General features: G+C 41.5%; 2 protein-coding genes across 2 annotated transcripts; one reads left to right on the top strand and one right to left on the bottom strand.

The window, feature by feature from the left end:
* Positions 1-1,983: 1,983 nt before the first annotated feature.
* Positions 1,984-11,142, top strand: LOC121894416 (ataxin-1-like). Its single transcript, XM_042406989.1, has 3 exons — positions 1,984-2,118; positions 7,332-8,567; positions 9,708-11,142. The coding sequence occupies exons 2-3, from the start codon at positions 7,470-7,472 to the stop codon at positions 10,065-10,067; spliced, it is 1,458 nt and encodes a 485-aa protein (XP_042262923.1). The 5' UTR covers positions 1,984-2,118; positions 7,332-7,469; the 3' UTR covers positions 10,068-11,142.
* A 504-nt stretch (positions 11,143-11,646) lies between these two features.
* LOC121894469 (bone morphogenetic protein 7-like) lies at positions 11,647-23,920 on the bottom strand. The gene is made up of 7 exons (XM_042407083.1): positions 21,811-23,920; positions 17,213-17,402; positions 13,657-13,805; positions 13,171-13,377; positions 12,988-13,061; positions 12,786-12,896; positions 11,647-12,697 (listed from the first exon to the last, which is right to left on the bottom strand). Exons 1-7 carry the CDS (start codon positions 22,205-22,207, stop codon positions 12,548-12,550), a joined length of 1,278 nt encoding a protein of 425 aa, XP_042263017.1. The 5' UTR covers positions 22,208-23,920; the 3' UTR covers positions 11,647-12,547.
* Between the last annotated feature and the right edge of the window lie 1,295 nt (positions 23,921-25,215).

The following is a 25,215-nucleotide window of genomic DNA, read 5'->3' on the forward strand; positions in this document are numbered from 1 at the left end:
TTGAGGATTTAGAGAGAATTTAAAAAGAAACAATATAATAACATTTCCTCCAGATAATTTTCAAATGGTGAGACATATTGAATCACTTACTGGAGCTCAGAGTCAGGAATTAACCATCAGGCTGCAGTATAATATCTTAACATCTGTGTGTCCTGGATACCCTCTAGTGGACAACAGATGTCAGTTTCACTTCCTCTAAACCAGACTTGTTTATTACACAACATTTGCATGCAGAGGCTTCACAAAGCAGCATTACATCATTGCCTTTTTTTCCAAAACACTGTATTGGCATTTGCGAAAGGCTTTTAAAGGCTTCAGTTGAATGCAGGAAAAGATTAGAGAGTGAGTCACTGCAAGAATCTGTTAGTGACAATCAGAACAAAATGTATTCAAGATCTAACCTATTGATCATCCACAAGAACTCTTGAACAGGAAATGTTCATTTGTTCTTTACACTAGACAACAAATGAACAACAAAACTTTTATATGCTTATGCCCACAAGTGCACACAGTAAGCATGGAAACTTTCTCTACTAGAACATTTGGCATCTTTGCCAAGCTGCAAGTGCAACTGCAAATACAAGCTTTAATGTAGCAGTTGGGAAGTGGTGGGAGTGACTGGCGATTTCAATCAATAAAAACATACTCTTTGTAAATGTCAGTGGTTTTGGTGGTTTTCATGAGCTAGTTGTGGCAAAGCCTTCGATGCACCCGTCTTACCATGCCGTGAACTTTCTCCAGCATGTGTGTGTGTGTGTGTGTGTGAGTGTACATCAGAGGACAAGAGATAAAACAGAAAGACAGATACAGAGAGAGAGAGTGGGCAGTGGAAGCATGATGTGACTCAAAGTGAGAAATCCTCTTCACCTCAGTCTAAATTATGCGTGGGCTTTCTCATGACTAGGGGGTTCACCTGCTGAGGCCCTGCAAAATCAATAGCTGGGACCGAGGCTGCTTCACTGTCCATGAAGCAAAAGCCAAGTTCTCTTTCTTGTGTTTTAAAGTGAGATGAAAGAGAGAAGCAAGAAAGCAGAGGAAAGTGAAGGAGAATATATAGAAAGCAGGCAGGCAGGGTGTGGGTGAGGGTGAGGGGACATCATTTATGTTGTCTGCACAATCATGAAAGGCCTTCTTTTTTCTGCTTTAGTACTTAATATTGACCTTTAACACTTTGGTCAAAAGCAATTACTAGCCATTTCAAAGCATTCATTCTCTTTGGCGTCTCGCTCAGTCAGGATGAAACGCTGACAGTCCACATGTGTCCCCTGAGGTGAGGACCCGCGTTAGAGAAAGCAGGAAGTGAGAAACAGCATGAAGAATTAACAACAACAAGTGATATGTGAAGGCTATCTGATCTGCTATGGGCTATTTGCAACCAAATTGCAGATGCAATAGCAACATTTCTGTTTTCTGCATGTGCGTGTGTGTGTGTGTGTGTGTGTGTGTGTCCAGGCTAGTCTAAAGCAACGGTTTTCCGCCCTCACTACACTGGGCACAACGCCAAAGCCATCAGGCAGTCATACGCCTACCATCAGCTGAGGAGTTGCACAGCAGTCTCATTTCTAATTATACACCCAACAACAGAGAGCTACGGAGAGAGAGGGAGAGAGTGTGTGGAATATGGAGAGAGGAAGAGGAGGGTGATTACAAATGAAAGAGAGGCTGAGAGTGCTACTCGGCAGCAAACACAGGGTGAACAAGTTCAGATGTGAGAGATAGAGAGAGAGAAAGAAAGAAAGAGAGGGAGGGAGAGACATCAAATCTGTCTGAGAAAGGTTAACAGGACTGACTGACTGAGTGGAGTGGGAGTGTAAAATGTAAAAGCGAGTAGGAGGAGAAGAGAGAGAGAGAGAGAGAGAGAGAGAGAGAGAGAGAGAGAGGAGAAGAGAAGAGAAGAGAAGAGAAAAGGTGGAGAGTGTGTCTGATAGACAGTCTGTTGAGCTTGTCTGGATGTTTCTGCTCATTCAGCTCTCCTTTTCCCTTTTCACCTGCAGCCTGTGAGGACAACACAGGCCAGACAGGTGTGTGAGGAGGGTCTGTCTTCATTTTGTGAACATGGGTGGACTTGCAGTATGAGGACGCCTGGATGCACAAGGAGACGGATGGATGGAGGAACATGTAAGTAAGTCTTCGGCATGAAACCTGTTTAAAATATATGTGGCAGAGAAATTCATACAATATTCCTCTTTTACACCACCAAAAGATCCAGTTATGATATGTGTATTAGTCTAACTCTGCATGCATGTTTGAGGAACTCTTTGTGGTCTGTGAGATTCAGCGCCAGAGGTTAAATTTGGTTGTATTGCGCTACAGCTCCATAGATAGAAATATCAAGCTGACTCAGAGCAATATTGTCACTACTGATATGCAAATAACCCTGTCCTCGGTGCAGATTATCATTATCAGGATGGCACCAAACACACTAAACACAGTTGTGTATACATTTCATTTCCATAGATTAGTGACCCCTAGTGAACTGATCGCCTCATAAGGCGATTGAGCCTGAATAAGCTTCCAGCGCGGGCCTGTTTGGGTCATGATCTGACCATACCTGTGTGCCGGGCGCTGAGTAAGTCGCCCACACCTCAGAGTCATTTGAATGAATTTACATTTACACTGGAGGCATTTAGCTGACAAATACTTATCTATTTATGCCTCATGGTATAATGAGTGCTCGCACGGGAATGTCAGTGTGAGGGTGTTGTCTGATCCCACATACACACACACACACACACATGATAGAGGAAAAGCTCATATCACATACATGCAAGTCAGGAAGAGTGAAAGAGGTCCATTCAGTGGCAGTGCTCAGCTATGATGAAGACATAATACTATTCAGCTGAGCTTTGCATTGATGGGCTGTAAAAGTCTTGCGCTGCTCTTCACCTCCCCGCATCACTTCGTCTAAATAATGTGTCTGCAGAGTCTTTTTCTTTTCATTTAGCCCCTCAGCAAACTGACTCACTACTGTTCATGCACGCAAGGAAGATGAATAGCTTGAGGAGCTGGAGATCACTTCAGTCACATTAGAAAGATGCAGGCAGGGGCTGTGTGTTTAACACCCTGCCCCTGTTTAGCGACATAACCATAGATATAAAACACTAGACGTGATGTGTCGTAATTACTTGTCATTCTGGGATGGAACCATATGGCAGCCATCTTACCTGGGTCCAGTTTTAAACTTGCTGTAATTGGATCCTATAGTGAAAGAGGCTTATGTTATAATCCTTTTATTTTTCTACCAATACACCAATATCATTTTTTATTCAAAGTAATGAGTGTAAGACAACCATGCCTGTCTAGAATGAACTACAAAAGAAAAGATTCTGGTAAAATTTTGATTATTATAACTCCAAAAGAACAAATCATGCTTTCAATCATGAAGATAATCTCATAATTGTGCGTTTATATTGCATACAATAATTTTAATTTTTCAATTTTGCCCGAACTTAAGAACTGTCTACACTACTAATGTACTACATTGAGCAATATCTTTCGTAGAAATCCTAAATAGATTCAGTATCATGGCCTATATTGGCAGACAATTACAGTCAGAAATACAAGATAGAAACACACTTACTGTAATAACTCTCTCTCTCTCTCTCTCTCTCTCTCACACACACACACACACACACACACACACACACACGCACACTAACTCACTGGCAAATACTCATTAACATTGCTGATATCCTAAAGTACATGGCTAAATACTTAATTGTTTCAAATTCATAGTTAAATTCAGGAATAAATAAAAAAAAAAACAATACTTTTGCTCTCAGGGAATGCCTCTCTCTCTCTCTCTCTGTCTCTCTCTCTCTCTCTCTCTCTCTCTCTCTCAGTGGTTCTTAAATTTTGGGCACAGAGCAATGGAGGGAGAGAGGCATGTTGTCTACTCATGAGGTAAGCTGACAACAAGTGATGACTGCTAGATTCAAGGTGGCTAATTTAGGGTTAGTTGGATGTGGTGAACATGTAACATTTAGCGTGACCCCTTGGCCTTGAACAACAATATGTTGACTGATTGTGTGGTTGGTTAGTGTTCCTGTCAAGGATGTGGCTAACGTTGATGTTGTGCTGATATGCCTGTGCTTCATTTTTTGTGTAGATTGTAGCGTAGCTGGCTTGCTGGATTTGTCTTGAGATATTATGAAATGGTATTTAGGAGTGAAGATGAGTGCTTCACTTTGTCATTAACATGTCGTATGTGTACTTTACATTTGAATGACAGCTGCTTGGCAGTCAAATGTTAGGGTAATAATAATAACTTTCTTATAATGTTACTAAACATTACCTTTGAGCTCTAAGCTCTTAGCGTAGCTAACATTAAAGCAATGTTTGCTGGATATAATTTATCTGTTTAACTAATAGATCAATGCTGTTGAGAGCTAGCAATCAGCAATAATTCAGAACTCAGCTGGTCCATTAAAGGTGCAGTGTGTAGAATTTAGTGGCATCTAGTGGACAGGACTTGGCAGAAATGGAATATAATATTCATATGTATGTTTTAATTTGTGTATAATCACATGAAAACGCCCTTTATATCTACATAGGGATCAGGTCCTTTTCCACAGAGCCCGCCATGTTGCACTGCCATGTTTGTACAGTAGCCCAGAACGGACAAACCAAACACTGGCTCTAGAGAGGGCCTTTCACGAGTTTCGTGGCCACCATAGGTTCTCCTACACAGTTGGAAGGGGAGGGTATTCAGTTGGTTGCAATCTGCAACCTCACTGCTAGATGCCACTAAATCTTACACACTGAACCTTTAACGTTACTTGGTAGTTAATAGTAAAAAATACCTAGTTTATTAACTTTTTGTAGTTTTAGTTGACCTTTATATAAAAAATAAATGTCTCATCTACTCTATACTGACGTGTGGAAAGTGATGCCAACCTCCCTGGTGTCTTTGGTTCTTGTAGTAAGGCATTTAGGTTCTGTACAGCCGACAACCATAGTTTGCTGCCCATAGGTTATGATTTTAAACAATACCCATGTAAGATGGTGGATGGCTATCCAATGAGTTATGATGTAAAGTTGCATCTAGTGTTTTGTATCTATGCACATGAAACTGAATACACACACTTTGCTTTGTTTCTAGTGGAAAATATTACTATGGAAGCTTGATTGACATAGTAACATAATATTAACCCAAAGGAGGTAAGTTTAGCAATAAAATCAAACCTCTAACTTTACACCCTTCCCATTCTTTTACTTTGCTTTGTTCTCACTATGTTCATTCTTTCACCAGCCACACTGTGCAGTACATTGTTACCATAGTAACTTTTTTTTACAAAGGAGTTGGTAAATGTCCATCAACCTAATCCCCATCAATACCCAGCAATTGGTGGTTGTAAAGCTTTAATTTGGAGCTGATGGTGAAGTTATTGTTGAAATGTCGAGGGGATATTTACAGGCAGTGATCTCACCAGATGGCAGATTCAGATGGAAGAGTACATTTCACTTGTATAACACTCACAAAAGACAGTTGTTGTTTGTTTTGTTTTTTTTTAAAAAAAAAAAAAAAAAAAAAAAAGGTGAATGCAGCAGAACCAGAGATATTGTCTTTTTTTCCTCTTCCTTGTCAAAACTATAGACGCAAATATGGACGCAGCCACTGTGACATTATAGCTTTCTGAAGAGCGGTTTTAAAGCTCAAAGTGGCTCCAGCATTCACCATCTTGGCAGTGCCTGACTCCGCCTAACTCCTGGCTAATCCAAAATGGGCAAAGAGGTGGAGCTGAGGCGGGTTGCAACAACCAAGTTACAAGACTGGATTACATCTCCAGAGAACAAGTGTACTCTGACTTTTGGTAGTGATCCAATGTTTGTAGCAATTTTGGTCCCATAGTAAGCAATGGAAAAACACGTGTCAGAGCTGTTTTTTATGAAATATCTTGAAAATAACCATGCTAAAGACATCAAACCTAGGTCACAGGTTTCATATGCTATAACCTTTCAAGGCAATGTTCAATTTCAAGGGCTGCTGAGCACTCCTGCAAGATTGTGTGCCAGTTGTAGGCGACACCTATGTTTTAAAATGCTTTTTCTTTAAAGCAATATGAACATAAACTAAAGTCAGCTTCCATGTGCATGCAGGAGAAAGTCTGTAGCATTTCAGGCAATTTCTCCACCTGTGGCCTTGAGCAGGCTACAAAAGTCTTTTTTTTTACAAAGGAGTTGGTAGATGTCCATCAAACTAATGCCTATCAATACCCCAGCAATTGGTCGTTGGAAAGCTTTAATTTGGAGCTAATGGAAAAGTTACTGTTGAGATGTCGAAGGGATTTTTACAGACAATGATCTCACTAGGTGGCAGTTTCAGGGGGAAAAGTTTTGTCATTTATTAGAATAGTACTCCACCAAGTTAGCATTTTGCACATATGACACTCTCAATGGACAGTTTTTTTAAAAAGATGCAAAATCGAATGCAGCAGAACCAGAGATAAATTCTGTGGTAATGTATCACAGAATCTGTAGTACTATATCATAGATTTATCACACAGTACATCTATGTTTCAAAATGCTAAAACTCTTTAAGGCAATATGAATATAAACCAAAGTCAGTTTACATGTACACACAGAGGCAAATCTGTAGCATTTCAGGCAATTTCGCCACCTGCGGCCTTGAGTAGGCCACAGAAGTCTGGTAACCTCACTTCTTTCTAACTACACAACCCCAGATTTTCTTCATTTTCAAGTCTTCAGACCCAACCAACTTTTATTAATTTATTAGGCTTCTCTGGAGCCAAAAGGCAAAAGGCTTTACACAACTTTTTTCACATATGCAGTAGTATTCCTAAATCGGTGGAGTTTCCCTTTAAAGGACCAGTGTGTAAAATTTAGTGGCATCTAGCGGAATGGAACGGAATGTAATAAAATATTCATAAGTGTGTTTTAATTAGTGTGTAATCGAATGAAAATACGAATCGTTGTGTTTTCGTTACCTTAGAATGAGCCCTTTTTATCTACATAGGGAGTGGGCTGTCTTCCATGGAGGCCGCCATGTTGCACCGTCCAGAAGTAGCCCAGAATGGAAAAACCAAACACCGGCTCAAGAGAGGGCCTTTTGGGTTTTTCGCGAGTTTCACGGCCACCATAGGTTCTCCTACATGCTTGGAAGGGGAGGAGGAAGGGGTATTCATTTGGTTGCAAGCTGCAACCTCACCACTAGATGCCACTCAATCTTACACACTGGTCCTTTAAGCATATTTTAAAGAGAGAGACAGTGACAGACAGAGAGTCTGAATAAAAAACATAATTTTCTCCATCTCGCTGCCTTGTTTGTGAGGATAGAAAGCACACCAATATGTGTTTCTTCTACTTTTCAGATCGTGACAACATTGGACCCATCTATCTGAAATGCTTGCCAAGAGATTAATGGAATCTGTGTCACATGATCACTACACCTCCTCAACTTCTGCAGGACAGCATGCAGCGCCAGTGTGAGTGACAGTGAGTGTGAGCCAATGAACTTCACACCAAACCCGACTCTTGTCCCAGACAGGGACAGCCTCCCACTCAAAAAGAGGGACCAAAGACAGAGCACACCACAGCAGCAGCAGCAGCAGTGTGATGCTGCAACATTCAAGGTGCCCTACCCTTACAAGAGCCACAGTGAGTTTAAGATAAAACACACCAGCCCGTTCCAGCCCGTACCAAGACGGGTTCCTGCACTCTATCAACCATGGATGCAGACACATGCATCCACCAGGTCCAAACCTCACGTCCTCTCAGCGTTCAGGGAGCATCATGGCTGGGCAGAGTGGAGGGAGTTCAACCCCCTGCATCCTGGATGGGACTTTTCTCACCACTATCAGCACCACGGTCACTTGCCCAGCCACCACAGAGAAATCAGCCTCCACCCGAGCCATTCACACCACCCCTCCAGATTCAACCCAGTCTCCCCGGTCACTGAGGGTTTCCATTGGGTGGGTGGAGAATACAGCTGGGAGCAGCTCAAGACATTAAGGGACAAGAGTTTTATCACAGAGAGGCAGAGCAACGGGAGGAATAAAGGACCTTATATGAGAAGAAAAGACAGAAGAGACGAGTATTTTCCAAGAGTTGAAAAACCAAGTCCTCCATCGTTGAGTACATACCTACCTCACTCTCCATATGGGGACCTTACACTGCAACATGATTTGTTGCACAAATCAACAAAGGTTCTCAAACATCCTGCTTCTGGACCGTCATTACATTCCTTCATAAGAGTTTCTCCTGATAACTTAAACAACACATGCACGTCCACAACAGAGGATGCATCAAGATCTCCTGCCCTCCCCTCCTCCGAGCGAACCAATGCCTCCTCATCCTCCTCTTCCTCCTCTTCCTCTCCGAACCGTTTTCCCTGGCTGCTCCCTCACTTTGTGGCCGGCTCTCTGATCGAGCTCAGGGACGGGCGACTGAGAAGGGTGGAACACCTGCAGACGGAGGATTTCCTGCTTGGTTCACTGGCCTGTCCAGACTTGCGCCTGAGCTGTTGCACAGTGCAGAGCATCTCCCCCTCTGCCTCCCCTTCTTCCATCTCACGCCTCCTCATCCTGTTGCATGACCAGCAGTCCCAGGTGAAGCACAAGAGAGGGAAAGAAAAGGAAAATCACTTTCACTGTTTTACACCATTCATAGCTGACCCTCCACCAGCAGCTGTCTTTATTCTCATTAAGTAGTGTATCTATCAAATGCTGCAACTGGAAATGACTGTATACAGTCTTTGAACTTGATGTTCCATCACTTTTAGATGAATGGGGTTAAGATATATAGTACAAATTCTAACATCATCAAATTTTTAATGAGAAAAGGCCTGTAGTCAAGCTTGGACTATAACATGTGAAAGGATAGGGCTGGTGGTGGTCCTTGTTGTTAACAAAGCCCATTAAAAGACCAAAACTAAGACTGCAACGATTAGTTGATTAATTGATTAGTTGATCGAAAGAAATGTAATACATTTCTTAAACTCATTTTTCAAGCAAGAGTGCCAAATGTTCTCTGGTTACAGCTTACAGTCAGACAAAACAAAAGTTGCAAATTGAAGATGTCACCAAGAAATTGTGAATGCCACTTTGTCACAATTTTTTTTGTATTTCACTGACAAAACGATTGATCAATTTATGAAGAAAATAATCACAGATTAATCAATGATGAAAATAATTGTTAGTTGCAGTCCTAATCAAAACCAACAATTAATTGATCCGCATACATAGTAGCACCAAATGTGTATTGATCCTGAAAATAGAAAATTGTCCCCAACAAATGCAGTGTCCTGTTTGAGCTGCATTCACCCAAAAATATAGTACCCGGCTATTTCACCAGATAACCTAGCCTTGTAAAAAACTGAAACTATGTATTTGTGACGCATGTCTAAAGATTTACATCTTCAGTTGGAAGTAGTATGGACTAACACATTTTCAGTTTTGGTCTCCTCTCATCTGATTTGTTGACAATAACAGAATATAAGTAGAATGACAGCATCATTATCCTTTAAGCAATAAGCTGATATGTACCAGACTGCATTTAAACTAAAGGTCTCTCTATATCTTAGGTGTGTGGGTGGTTTCAAAAAGGGTATGAAATCATTAAAGACTTTTCTCACCATAAATCAGCACAAGTAATCTCTTCAAACTGGAACAACAACACCCCCTAGTGGGTAAATGTACAAGCTGCATTTCTCTCTAATCGCACTGTTGCTGTGTCTTCTTCTCCTCCAGGAGTTGGTGGACGTCTATGTGGAGTATCCATTCTTTGTGCGTGGACAGGGCTGGTCCTCCTGCAGCCCTCAGAGAACTGCCCGTCTCTGTGGCCTGCAGTGCCGCCAGCTCAGTGTGGGGGACGTCTGCCTGGCTCTCACCCCTGTCTCAGCCCCCCAGCCTTCACCGTCAGCCACCCCGGAGGCTGAAACCTCACCCAGGAAATCAGAGGGAGAGTGTGGGTCTTTAAAGGCATCAAGCCCCCAGGTTCCCCCAGGGCCAGAGAGTCCAGCCAGGGGGCAGAAGAAGGAGGCAGAGGCAGTCCGGAGGAGACACTATTCAGCCCCTGAGCTACGAGGTCCAGGCACCAATTGCATATAGTGAAGAGGGGAGCAAGTCAGTCTCTTTTAAGCTCTGCTATATTCAGCCTATATTTATTGTCTCTCTACCTCCTAAATCCTTTTTCAGTGCTTGATTGTGTTTTGAATTTGTATCTGAGGAAAAAGAGCTAAAGAGGAAAGATCTCAGGATCCCCTAGAGGTAAACTTATATTAGCACTGTATTTATCAAGGTAAGTCAGGGATCATATACTGACTATGTGAGTTGAATCTGAGTTAAACATTACATTTTCAGTAAGCTTGAGCAAAGAGCAAGTCATGACAGAATTCACATGTTGAAAAGCTCTTCAGTACAGTTTTGTGAGAAACTGGGGGAACCTAGGTGTAAATCTTTGTTGCCATAGAGAGAAACCCTAGAGCTGTTCCAGTGACAATGAACTTGAGAAAGATCTTGTAGGCTCAAAGAATATTGGTTGAGTTTAAAGTGAGCGTTCAAATGATTGCAAGCAGTTCTGACAAAATCAGCCCACATTCCTTGAAGAGCACAGAAAGCTTCTCCCTCAGGTCTTTCACTGCTGATGATATCATTTAGAGTTTATCTCTCTTCTGCCTAATATTATGTAAGAGTTCTTCATGAACCCACATGATAGATTTCATTCCAAATTAATGCAATTCATTATTCCTCAGTTTAAGTGAATATTCACATTGACAATCAACTCTCTTTCTGATTGTATCAGCAAGATTTAGTGCTCTAAATCTTCTACCTCTATTTTCTATTTAAGGTAAAAATCTGTGTTTGGGCAGTGTTGTAATATGCTATGCTGGAAGCTTTCAGCTTCTCGGTGAATGTCAGTGTGAATGCCTCATTTGCTTGGTTGTTACAGCATATAGCAGCTTTGCTTTTTGTACTGATGCCCCTTTTAAAATGTTTGTCCCAATATTAAAAGTGGAGATGCTTGTGTTATTCTAAGTACTCTAAGGGCACAATTTGTGAATGGTGTACAGTGCGATACATGGTTCACATTTTGACAATCAGCTGAATGTGAGAAAATTTAAATGTGGACCACAGGGACTCGATCTGATGTCATAGTCAGAGCACACAGGTGGCTGTACAAACAGATCAGGTCTTTAACTTGTGAAACAGTTTGCTTTCTGTGAAATAAAAATGTTGTGTAAAATTTCCTGCAAGTTTTTTAAAAGTTTTACAAAAATCTTCATAAACTATTCATCACTAAAAAAAGATTAATTTACTAGTTGACAGAATACTATAAAGACCATTTAGTAGCTGTTCTAGAGCTTTCCAGTATATCACTCAATCTTCTTCAGGAAGTGGAGAAATACATAAAGTTGAACATTTTGCAATTGTTCGTGTTCAAATTCCCATTTTTCTCCTCTGTTGAGGAAGATCGTGTTACATGATTGAAAGCTCCAGAACAGCTATTAAATTATCCTTGTGGTGAGGTCAAGAGTGAACTTTCAATCTCAAAATGTATTAAAATGACTAGCAGAGGGTGTTGTGAATGCCACTGTAAGGAACATTACTGAGGTCAAATGAGGTAAAAACATCACACCTACGTCTTCTTTGATAGTTACAATTTATTCGACTACTTTAATCTGACAAAATAAAATTACAGCCTCTCTTTGCCCTCCTGCAGCTCTGGTCTGATGCCAGAAGGCAGCTGCAGTGGGGGTGATGGTGCAAAACCTGATGTCTGTCTCATGAAGATGAATTACTGACATCTTGCAGACTGTATGCCTTTCTCAAGCCCGATGATATACTGTATGTCTGCACCAGGAGAAGCCGGGCCTTTCAATCCCACACACCGTTATTAACAGTCTCGGCTGTCATTCTTTACAGAGCTCCTCTACATCAGCAGCACACAGACACGCTGCCAGATGTCTTACTCCTGATCCGGTCCAACTGGCCTGCTGAACACCTGTTCAACACCACTTAAGTTTGTTACAGAACACAGATTTTTTTCTTTATCAGGACTCAAGTTTATCCAGCTGTTCCGAAAGACAAGATTCAGTGGTTTAACAGGAAGATGGAGATCCAAAGTTGTATGAGCTGTGAGGTCTGTTATCAAATGCACATTTTCACCCAGGCAACATTTTATATCGTCATACCTGATGGTCACAACAGAATTCAAATGCAGATACAGTTTGTGTTATATAATCTCTGCCAACAGGGATAAATATGAGTAACTTTTTACTTTCTTAAATGTTTTGTTTCTGAAGAAACCTCTCTGGGTCATTTTAGTGCAAACTTTCCAAGTCACACTGAAAGGAAAACATAAGAAAATCCTTTGTTCAACCTTCCTCTGTGACCAGTTCTAATTGGTTTGCGGTAGTGGTTAATACTGCGTGGGCGGTTCAGCTGCTGGTCATAAATACAATCCCCAGATTAAAGCTCATTCTGTGACAGGCAGTCAGTCATCTCTTGTATCTGGTCCCTTCGCGTCCTCCTTTCTTAAGTGTCCCTCTGGATTTGCAGAACTCATGGGAGGGGAGGGGGGCGAGCGGTCAGTGACAGCCACAGGCTCTGACCACCATGTTGCGGTACTTCTTGAGGATTACGTTGGAGCTGTCATCAAAGTAGAGCACTGAGATGCCATGGAGCTGTGTGGGGGCACAGCAGGGCTTGGGCACCGTCTCCGGGTTGATAAAGTGCACCTGCAGTTAGAAGAAGCATAAATCAGCTGTCACAGAGAGTGGAGTCTGCAGTAAAAGGGACTGTCATCAGGGACTGTTCGGGACTTACCAGAGTTTGCACAATAGCGTGATTGGTGGCATTCATGTAGGAGTTGAGAGGGAAGGCGCACTCCCCCTCACAGTAGTACGCAGCATAGCCTTCTGGTGCTATGATCCAGTCCTGATAAAGATAAAACCACAGACAAAGGTTCAGTTAAATGTCACTTTTTGAACTTAGATGAAGTGAAATTAAATAAGGTTCTGTATTATACCTGCCATCCCAAATCTCTGAAACTGACATACAGCTCATGCTTTTTACATCCCTCTTTGGAGATGCCCAGATTATCTGAAATTGAAAACATGCAAATGTTAAGTTGGTGAGTATTAAATGCCAATGAGTCAAAGTCATTATTGGCCATGACTAGTGTCTATGGTGATTTGAAGGGGTCAGACACCTGTTGCAGCCTCCACTGCCTTTAGTGCATCATGTACAGTCTTCTGGGATCTGGAGCGGTTAGACTGGCGTCCCTTATGGCCGTGGGCAGAGCGGATGCTGCGGAAGCGAACCTCATTGGCTTTGAAGAAGGCAACCATGAAGGGCTGCTTGTCCTGGGGTCCACTGCCCGTCAACAGTCCCGCCAGCTGGGGGCTCCTCCTCTGGCCTACAGGGGGAGACAGGGATCAGGAGGGGGAACAAGACTTATGAGTCTCAACCAACCACTGAATATGGCAATAACACACATCTGAGTTTCTACTTAACAATAAATTTTTCATCCTAATATGACCACAACAACCACAATCATGACTTGAACTCTGTAAGCAGCCACTACACAGATTTACTCAATATGTGATGATGTTCTTTGTAACATTAAATCACTACTCTACACAAAGGCTGTAGTCTTTAGACTGTTGTTGCTAGTTAATGTATGGCAGTGACTGACCATGTCTGTCCTCCAGGACCAGGTGCAGGCCAAGGTTCTGCTCAGGGTTGACCACCCAGAGGTTACTAGTGGCGGTAAGGTCAAAGACCAGCCAGCCCTCCTCTGCAGCCCACACTTCACGCTGGTCCAGCAGCAGCAGCTCCACTTCACTGAGGGGAGAATGATATGTAATTATATAATTAAGTCAAGGCAGATCCACATTTCAGCCAACATGTGCCTACCCCATCAAAACACAGGTTTTCAGCGGTGTACTCCTTTAATAAGATGCCTCTTTTTACACTGACTGAAATCACAGGTTCTTGGAAGTTTTCTTGGACGCAGCATCAAAGAAGATGAAGAAAGAAAACTTCCAAGCGTCTCTGCTTGCAATTGCGTTGCCACACAACAATAACAGAAACACAACAGTGATGAAATGTCCACTGTGATGAGTTATGTATTTCTTGTAGAAACTTGCTCAAGTTTCTGCAAATTGATCTAATTTCTAATGGAAATTAATAGAAACCAATGGCAGCCTGGACGGTGGGAAAACAACATAAAAGCGAATGGTATGTTTGGCTGTCATGTCAATTATACATAATTAGTATTTAATAGGCTAAAAAAATGCAAAACTAAAGTTTGTAGTTTGTTTTTGTCTGTACATCCATACTGAGTGAACAGTGTAGGATTTTTTTGTACATATTCACCCAATTTAGGACAATGCAGCAGAAATATTGCATAAAGGCAACCAAGAAATTTTATGACCAAACAGTGGAATGTTGTAGATGTACGGAGCCCCCAAGGGGGAAGAAAAAGATGAGCCAAGTCAGACAGCTGACCTCAGTCCAACTGAGAATGTGTTTCATTCACTGAAGACCACGCTAAAGGCAAAAAGCCCTGACAATAAGTAAGAAGTAATTATGGCTGCAGTACAACAGGCCTGCTAGAGCATCACCAGGGAAAATACTAATTGTCTGCTGATGTCCATAGTTTATAGACTTCAGACTGTCATTGACTGTAAGGGAACCAAATATGAACATGATAACTTGTCCAATTATGTTCAGTCCCCTAAAATTGTGAGACTGTGTATAAAAAGGGCTACAATTTCTACACTGTTTGTCAGATAAAGTAAAATCAAAGCTGTGAGTCAACCAAAGTGTTGGAGTACTGAGCCACCACAACAGAAATGTGCCAACAGAATTATTTCTGACTGCACACTAAATACAGTACACTCAATCAGGCTTAATCTAATTTGCAAAACAGAAAAAGAATTAAGAAATACTTCATTTTTCATTGTCTTTTGCATTTTCTTTCTCTTTTTCCTAGGCTTTGTAACACAAAACCTAATTCAGCAGAAAGGAAATATGTATTGCAAAATAATACAAACAATTATTTAAATTCAAGGTTGAATTTTGTCATTTCAGCCTCAGAAAATATGTAGCAATCTGAACATCCAGTATAAATCCCCATCAACAGGTAACACCTTGAACACCCTGAAAAATTATCAAAGGAGCACTTTCTTAACATCGCAGAAGAAAAATCCTACACTATGTGTTGTCTTAAGGGTAGATTTCACAGACAATAGGTATGTTTACAGATTGAGTTTCAGACCCTCAGGCAGACGTCTGTCTTTGTCCTGCTGCCTGCTCGTCTGTGTGGAGTGGCCTTTATTTGTGTCTGTGAATGACAATGGTGTTGCCCTTAACACCGTCGTCAGCCCTGCTGTCACCGATGAAGGACGTTAAACCTACTGCCCCTCCATTCACCCATGTCCCCCCCGGCAGGCTGCGGCAAGCAGGTAAATGGAGTAGAGAGACTTTATAATGCAGGTGGTGGAACTTTGATTTGTCAGGAGGGGTTTGTACAGAGTGTAATTATCCTTCAGTCAGAAAATTTGTCATGCTGTTACCGAATTTCAAATGCGGTTTGAAACAAGAAAACATTGTGAGAGTAACAAGACAGAAGCTGGGAGACTGACAGACAAAACAGAACCATGTACAGACGATCAGACAGACAGAAACATGAAAGCATAACCACCTGTGTGAGGGAAAAGGAGTGAACTGACATCTTGTGGGTTGAAGGTGTTATTTGTGGTGGGAGCTGCATATTATGAATGCTGGTCTCTTGGGGAGTCCTGTTCTGACTGTGTGAGAGTGAACTCGCTCTGGAGGGAACCTCTCTGTTTCTGTAATTGACACTAATGTCTGTGTAAACAGGTTCGGAGCTGACACTAACATCAGCAGAAATAACCGGTTGGGAAATGTGGAGCGACGCAGCCAAAGCAGACAGATCTGTGTGCATGAAGCTAACAACCAGTTTTCATAGAAAAACACACAGTAGCATGAGGTGTTTGTTTAAACTCAACCACACTACTTGTACTGTGTCACTAACATAAGAGGATAATCATATGTAGCAATGAAACATGCAGTCAGTATGAAGGCTTGGTACAGTAGGTTGTTTAGGAAAGGCTTTAAAGGGTTAGTTCACTCAAACTGCAAAAAAAAAAAATCCCTTTACACCAGAGGTATCAATGCATATTGTGTTTTTCATGTGCACTCAGGTTTTTAAGATTTCAGGCACCACCCCATTAAGATGGAGATGAATTAGTTGGCGGTGCTCACATTATTAAACAATTTAACAGTCTGCAGCCATGTTAGTGGCTCTGTGAAGCTGTACTTTAGGTGAAGCTTTCAGCTAAATGCTTATGTTAGCATGCTAACAATGACAATGCTAACATGCTGACATTCAGCAGGTATAATGTTCACCATGTTTACTCTCTTTGTTTCACATGGATTTAACGTGCACGCTAACATTTGCTAATTAGCACAAATTAAAGCTGAGGTTGATGGGAGTGTCATTACTTTTGCAGAAAAATTATCATAAACCCCTGAAGTATTGGACAAATTTCAAATTTGACCTGATGATGATGCTAGCTGGAAAGTTAAGGGACCTTCGTGAGGTGCATGTGAATGTCTGTACCAAGAGTGATGGCAAGCCAAGTTGTTGAGACATTCACTAAAAAGTAAAAATGTCAACAGTAAAAAAAAAAAACCTCATGCTTGTCAAGGGATCACCAAAGTCAGCAGGATTCATCCTCTGTGGACCAGAATGTCAGTACAAAATTTCATAGCAATCCATCCAAAAGATGTTGAGAAATTGCTACTGCGAGCAGTTTTCTTTACAAAAACTGCTGAGAGTATAGTCAGGGGATTATCCTGAGTAATTCATACACTGTTTCTGGAAAGTCACATGGCTGTTGCGTTGCACCACATTGCTGTGAGTACCACCAATTAAATTCTTTTAAACTCTGTCTTGGGGTGGTAACAGATGTGGATATCTCAAAATGTAATTGACTAAAACAAAAACTATTTCCATGTCTAGATACCACTAAAATAAGTCATAATAAGTCAGAAAATATGTTTTTAATAATTTGCTGAACTGGCCACTTAATTCTAAACACCACTTAGAAGATCAAGCTGAAATGTGTGGTACAAGATGAAGTAAATCAGAGGCAAAAACCAAACTATAAAATTCCTGTAAACTTTGACATTGACAAGAGCTGAAAAGAAAACACCCTTACCCGTTTGGAGGTTCCTGCAGGACCTGGTAGACACTGACTCTGAACGTTTCGTTCTCATAGCGTTCCTGGATGAAGTCCTTGTAAATCCTGAACTCTGCTGCTGTGACAGCTTCTCCCTCTGGAATACGGGAAAGATCAAATCTGAATTCCCTTTGGTGCTGCTGGTACAGAAGATCCTGATCCTGATCAACTGGCAGGAAAAGAGAGACAGCAATATGGGGATAAGTGTACATCAAACTGGAAGAAGTGGTGATTTTTTACTAGTAGAGTGAAAGAGGTTACAAGTTGTCAATCAACATTTGATTGAGGCTTTGATGTGCCTCCCTGAAATGCTCCATTTATAATCCACTCAGTTATGATACCACCATGATTAAAGGTTGATTGTTTTCTGCCCAGCTGACATATCCACAGTAAAATAATACTTCTGACCCTCAGAGGGAAAGTTTCTACATTGTGAGGAAAAAGCAAACCGCTGTGAGATGGTAAACCAGTCAGCGGTTGCAATATCTGTCGCAACTGTCGCTGAATCAAACAATCCTCTGATGTGCGTCCCTCTGCCCACATCTCGGAAGCACTGTGTCAGAAATAGGAAAAATCCTGCTTCCATCAGTCAAGTGATTGATCTAAACATCACTTAAGTCAAGTTCACCATACATGCCAATATGGGGGAGAAAAAACACACTCAGGGCTCAGTTTGGCTCCCTGTTTAAATTACACACATGTGCTGACCACAAGAAAAGGCCTGGTAAGGCACTGCCCGGAAAACCGCAGCAGTCAGTGTGCTTTTATAAACACACTCACATAAAGTGCAGAGAGCCTCACACATTCATGTGTGTCTTAAGTACCAGAGTCTGTACCACCCACACATCCCTGATCATTTTGCCATGAACCACTATCCAGTGATTTCATTCTGATTGCAGAGGATGAAGTAAATCAGCAGTAGCTGGTGGCACTGTGGGGTTTCCACCCAGTCATACGCCAGCTGAAGCTCTCCAACACTCAGACTTTCCAGCAGAACAGTGGTCAGAAAGACCCCGAAGCTTCCTGAAGCTTTCCAGTGTCGTGTTTTTACAGCATTAGTCAATGTGTTTGTCCTTGGAAAGAGCGGTGGAGGTCTCTGGTGAAGGTGTGCAGAGCAGAGCAGCGATTAGCCACCTTAAACACATCCTGCCCACTGACATACACCATGACATCATCATGACATCACCCTGTGTTCCTACTGATGGTCCACTATTGTTTCAGCACACAGACAACCACACACGCACGACGCCCAGACTGGAAACACAACATTTATTTCATGGCACTAAACCGATTCAGTCTTCTAAAAACATTTCTAACGACGCAAAAACACACACAGCCCGCTCATCGTTAAGAGCAGTGCATTCTGAACCCTGCGAGTCATTTGTTTGACCGCAATTAAATGCTGGAAGGGAACGAGGGGTGTTTTTATGAAAGCAATAATTGCTTGTAAGGACTCGGTGTGTTTACGTTAGGGACCATTAGCTGCAGAGATCAGACCTCAGATATGCAAACTTCCCTCTGGGAGGCATTTCAACACTTCACATTGCTCCTGACACTGCAGGGCCACACAGCCACGGAGCTATCATTAACCTATTGCAATTTTATAGTAAGTGGAGTTTTTTTTTTTTTTTTTTTACACATCGGTGTGGGTGGTTCACTATGTCTGCACAAAAACAAAAGTCACAAAAATTTATGGAATATGATTTTTGTGAACAATAATCATTGCTTCAAGTTTTATTAATGTCAATCTATGCATCGGTCAAGCTCTGTCTATTCATTTGTGAGTTTTCAACTGTTTACAAGTTTAAGTCTATATTTTAAGTCTATTTCTCAAGTGAATATTTTCTGCCCATTCACACCAATGAATGTCTGCGTGTTTTGACAGGTTTGACAACATTTTTCAAACCCTAAGCTGTTTTCTTGCAGATTATTAGAACAACCAAAAATACCTCGGCTAAACAAATATTGCATCTATGCATAAATCTGCCACAGAATGCAGCTCTGTGTCTGCTTGTTGGTGACAGAGTGAGTTATAAGCCTCACACAGAGTTCGTCAATAAAGTTTGTTAGACAGAAATTAGGTAAAAGTATTTTATCAGGGGTTGTCACCCTGTAATTACTGCTGGAGCCACTGAGGGAAGAGAAAGCATTTATTTTGCACATGGATGTATAAATAATAAGAAGGTTAATGAGATTTTCTGGTGGGGCAAAAGAAATTCTTAGTATGATCTCCTTATGCTACCTACAGATCAGCTTAGCAGGACAAGTTCTCGAAAACACAATACTCCCTCTGTTCCTCAGCAACACAGTCTTCCTTCAGCTGTTGGGAGAGCATTGTGCACTCTTTCTTTCTTAATGAAAGCCAGTGACATTTTTGGTCATTAAGCCTTTTCCCATGCTACGCAGGTGTGTGTTTGGTCAATGCAGAGAAGCCCATACTGAACGCATGTGTACACGTCTCCAGGCGAAGACTTTCAGCAGCAGTAAACAAGCAGGTCTAACGTAAGGGTTAGAGAGCAGAGAGCTGCAGAAAAAGCTAAGTGGCCGATAAAAGTGTAGGCCTCGGCACTACATGGAATCTATTTGTTTATTAACAAATGCACAAAAGAAAAAATGCGCGGTCCAATAGCAGCTGCCTTGTGTAATGTTGCATGACAATGAGACGAATGCTTCCTGCTGGTGATTCTGGGGTACGGCGTGTGGTTTGGCATTCCAACAGAAGTAAACATATGCAGTCATGTTAGATATATGAGCATGTGACATAGTATAGTATGCGTATGTGGAGACTTTACAATATCAAAAAGCTCTCAAATAATGTCAAACTAATGAAAGATACTTTTCAGAAAACCGTACCTCTAACAGAACTGTTTTCACTTAAAGTATATTGAGTAAATGTGGCAGATTTATCTAAAATAATTGGACATTTTTCTAAGTGTGGTCCACCTGCAGGATATACCTGGGAGCACTGGGAGTTCTACAGCAGCTCTCCCTCACACTGGAAGCTGTGGTCTTTGGAAGGGAAATACCATAATCCAGTTGGGTCTTGAAGCGATCATCCAGGGACCACCAAGATAGAGTCACTCCAGCATAATGTGGGAGCCCGGGCTAAAAACTCTGACAATCATCAGCACAGGAGGCCACTCTGGGCTCCAGAGAGAAATAATACACACTCATTGTGTCTTTTTTCCTCCTTCCTCTTTATAATCAAAATCTTCAGATGTGGAACCACATAAATCTGCTATGGGGTTTTCAGAAACCACGTTTCCAGATCTCATTAGCTAAAGACTGTCAGTTAAAAGTTCATGACTGAGGACATAAAATGTTATGTTATGCACTTTCGGGTTTTTTTAACCAAATGTTTCTCCAAATGTTTTGTATTAACTACACATTTATGAGCTGATTGAAAAAAAAAAACTCTGAACGGCTCCTCATTTGCAGGCTTAAATTCAATCTCAATGGCATACAAAAAATCAGACTGGAAGGTAAAAGGTTTCTTGGCAACGTATCTCAGATGAACAAACTTCATCTCTTCACAATTGACCTATAACCCTCCTCCAAGCCCTGAGGCGGGAGAGGGGCGTAAAGAAGATAAGGGTTGCTTTTGGATGGAACCCCACATCCGGATAAGAGCCACAGGCACCGTGCCGTCTACTGTTTCACCATAGTGATATCAGAGCTGCCGTAGGATCTCCAAGGGAAACAAAGGCAGGATTTGCCTTTTATAAATTCAATAATGTCCGAGTAAGCCCTGACTCCCACCTGTGACCCCCCGTGATTTACGCCCTTCAAACAAACACACAAACAGGCACATATAGATGCAGGAATGCTCTGCACACACACACACGCACTCACACACACACCTGCACTAATAGAGATTACTGCAGCAATAACATGTGTTTAGATGCAGTTTGTATCTTGATCTCAGTCAACTTCTCCCTCACTCCCCAGGGGTTTAGAAATGCCCGTTCAATTCCTAGTCATGCGAAACAAAGCCATGCTAAAGCCTCTCCCCCAGAGCTTTGAAGGGATTCTGGGGAAATCGGATACAGGCATGTTGTCATAACATTTACAGCTCGGAATGCATAATGCTTGATTTCAAGTGAAGAAAGTGACCCAAAAGCCACAAAGTCAGAGACACCCTGGCTTTCACAAAGGCGCACACGCACATACACACACACATACACACACACACATACATATTGCTCTCTGTTGTGGAAGACTGGACAACAAAATGGAAAACACTGAAAACTTATTCTTAATTGAATCAGATGATCTCTGACCAAGATGAATAGATGAAGTCATCATTGTATTGGTTAGGTACTTGCAAAGAATCCTAATAACAAAATCAAGAAGAAAAGCAATCATTTAACATTTTTATGAATACATTATAGGTATCATACTAAACTACTAATCTAAAAAGTTAGAGGCTGTCAGTGATGCCATGATAAAGAAATACTGTAAATATCACAGACACATTATATAAAGGGTTTATCTTAGGACTGAACCTTTTATCCCATATTTTTTAATTTCGTTTCATTATAGAATAACGGTTTTTAAAAGTTAGATAGGAAACTTACCAAGATTGACAAAGCTCATCACCATATCTGCGTCATCCAGGAAGCGGCTGTCCTGTGGTGTCACCATGGGGGAGGCCTGGGTTGGTAAAAGGGGCTTGTAGTAAGAATATCCGGGCGGCTCTGCGTCTGTAGAGATTGTATTGTACAGGTCCAGCATGAACATCGGGGCAGCGTTGTGTTTGGTGTGGACGTGCGGCCGCGGACGGTGCGGCAGCCCCAGGATGGAGAGGATTTCCCGCTGCATCTCCCTGCGCTCCTGGCTCCGCAGCCGCCGCTGGATGAAGCTGGAGCGCACCTCGTTGTCCATGGAGAAGTTGGAGAAGGCGACCTGAGTGGCCAACACGCAGCACCTCCACGCCAGAAGGGTCGTTAATGTCGCCAAGGCGCTTGTCACCATTTTACCCAAATTTTACGCGCGGCTTTAACTATTCCAAAGTTAGCCTGGGGATGCGGTTCCTTCATAAACAGTCCTCCTGTGCGTGGGGGGGTTAAATACACTACCCTCTATTAACTCATCTGCCGCTGCGCACTGTCCTCTGGTGTGATACAGCCGTGCGCTTCTCTTGATGGCAACTTTGGAATGGGTTTTATTGAGGCGCTGTGTCAGGGGAGGGGCAGGAGGGGTTCAGAACGGGATAAACCAAGACTGGAAAGAGTGGGAGAGTTTGCGGGGATGAGTCAAATAAAGTAGGGCGACAAAAGATCAGTGTCCTATTATGGAGTGCACCTCTCTATCTTGGTAATAAGATGGGTGGGGTGTGGACCTTTCAAATCCAAGTGTCCAATCAATTGATTCTTTGTTTGGTCATGATTGTTAAGCCACTGAAAGTGATCTTATTATTAATATATGATTAGCACACCTTGTATTCTAAAGACAGTCTCCTCTTTTTCTCTGCACGCAGTGTTTAGCCTGGCAGCCAGTGTTTCTCTTCCAACATCAAATGTCATGTGTCTAATATTCATTTTCAAACTTCTCCTCTATCCAGACAGTGTGAAATACTGTTGAGGTTTCAGCTGCTTCAACACAGTGCACATGGAATACTCCAACCCCTCCTAAATGATCAGTCCAAAGGTAAAGGGGGGAAATCCCATAATCCTGTCTCCAACACAGACATCTTTGAACTCAAACAATAAACTCAGGCCCACCCTAATTGTTGAGGGGTTTGAGGGTGATCAGCAGCAGCAGTTGCAGGCACATGAAGGGACATGCCAATAGCCCCAATGAATTACTACAACAATGTGCAAAGCACTCACTGTGACTACTTTAATAGAGGGTTAATGGGTGTGGGGGTGGGTGATGCATGACAAAGCAAGAATCCAACTTTTAAGTACAGATTATACATGTGTTACTTAGGTTTTAGGACAGCGCTGACTGGATCGGAACATAATACTCAAAGGAAGAGGTTAATGTGTCATAGCCACCAAACTAAAATGACCTTTTACTAATGTGCTCAACTGCTTCTCAACTTCTGTTTTTCAACTTCTTTGTGAAAATGGACTACTGGGATAATCATTATATTGATTAATTCAAACTAAAAATCACACTACCAAAAATGTAATTCAAAGTTACCTTGGCAGCAGAGACTAGTCCCTTAAGAAGGTTTCTTCCCAGCAGAGGTCACTTTACATGACTCATCCCTGCAACCCAATATAAACCCAAGAGTCCTCTCTATCCACTACAAACATCTATAAACTGTCCTACCTCTGTAATAATAACCATTAAGGTTGTAAATATTTGTTTTGCTCAAGAACACTTTTTCAGGGTGGATGCATGCCAACAGGTCCTCTATGTGACTGTCTCTCCACCCCGGCCTCTTCATCATACATCCTTTTAACCTGAAGGAGCTTTTACACTCTGTTGCAGCAGCACAAACTGTTTAGCTGCTGCACAGTCAGACAACTTTGCACACTGACTCAGTGCAATACGGTTCTCATTACGTCTCCCACTGGAGCTGCAACCGCACTGTGTGTCACATCGCCTACTGTTTAAATGCACACAGCAGCTGAATAATAGCCCATGTGATGAAAATAGTTCCCACGTCAGGTAACTTAACTAACTGTTTTGTTTTGTTTAGGTTTTTTGTTTGTTTGTTTGTTTTTTTTATATACTGTGTACACCAACTGGCTACTTAATTAGGTACACTAATGTAATGCAATCCAACACAACAGCTCTGCCATAAATTATACTTTTACAAAGTTTATACTTTTTCAGTTTTTGTTGACATTGTCAGAGAGGTAATGATTCTACTTCATGTTTATTATTGAGGTGGTAGTGGGTGGTGGTGGTTTTGTACCGGAGTGCATTATATTGAAAAGTGTTCCTAATATTTTGCCCCCCTCATGTATGTTAATGGAGTGGACAAAGTATTAGGAACATCATTCAATATAATACACTCTAGTACACCACCACCACCCACTACCACCTCAATAATAAACATGAAGTAGAATTATCACCTTTCTGACAATGACAACAAAAATTGAAAATGTATAAACTTCATAAATGTTGAACTTATGGCAGATCTGTTGTACTGGGTTGCATTAGATTGCACTGGTGTATCTAATGAAGTGGCTGGTGAGTGTATCAATCAAAAGTTTGTACACTTTCTCATTCAATTGAATGGGAAGGTGTATCCAAACTTTTGACTGGTACAATGTATATAATATAATTTATGGTCAATATATGGACAATATAATTTATATGTTGTTGGAGAATTATGTTGTATATAATTTGTCTAAAAAGCAAAGATCTCTATGTGCCCAGCTGATTTTTGGTATTTTATCTCTGACTGTTGAAACTAGACGGCATGTAAATCCAGAAGAAGAAAAGCAGATTTGTCCAATGTGATGATATAGAAAATGAGTTACATTTTGTTTTCTACTGTCCATTTTATTGTGAACTGCACAATGCTTTGTTTAATAAGATAAAAATAGATATTGATTTTGTAAATATGGATGATGTACAAAGACTGAGTTGGCTGTTCACATATCAAACATTTAAATTAGCCAGTTTGCTGGAGAAAGCCTGGGAGAAGAGGAAAAAAACTCTTTAGCAAGATCATCTGTAGATATGTAACAGTTTTTTGTGAACAGCTCACTTTGGATTTTTGTTTTGTTTTTATTTTGTTAGTGTTTCTTTCCTTTTCCCTTTTCCACATGCTTTGTATGTGCAATACTGGAAAAGGTATGTTATGTACAATAGTGGTGTCTTGTAATCCCAAGTGGTATGAACCAAATGTTTGGTATGACACAGACATAAAAATAAAACTATATGTAGAGCTACTGTGAAACTACAAACTGTCTCTGCAGCACAACAATTCCTTATAAATTTGGCCAAATTGTTGCTCAGCCTGACTTTTATTCTGTTTTCACTTTCCCTCCATAAGTGATGAGCAGGAGCACTGTTTG

The sequence above is a fragment of the Thunnus maccoyii genome, chromosome 3 (assembly GCF_910596095.1).
Source record: "Thunnus maccoyii chromosome 3, fThuMac1.1, whole genome shotgun sequence".
NCBI lineage: Eukaryota > Metazoa > Chordata > Actinopteri > Scombriformes > Scombridae > Thunnus > Thunnus maccoyii.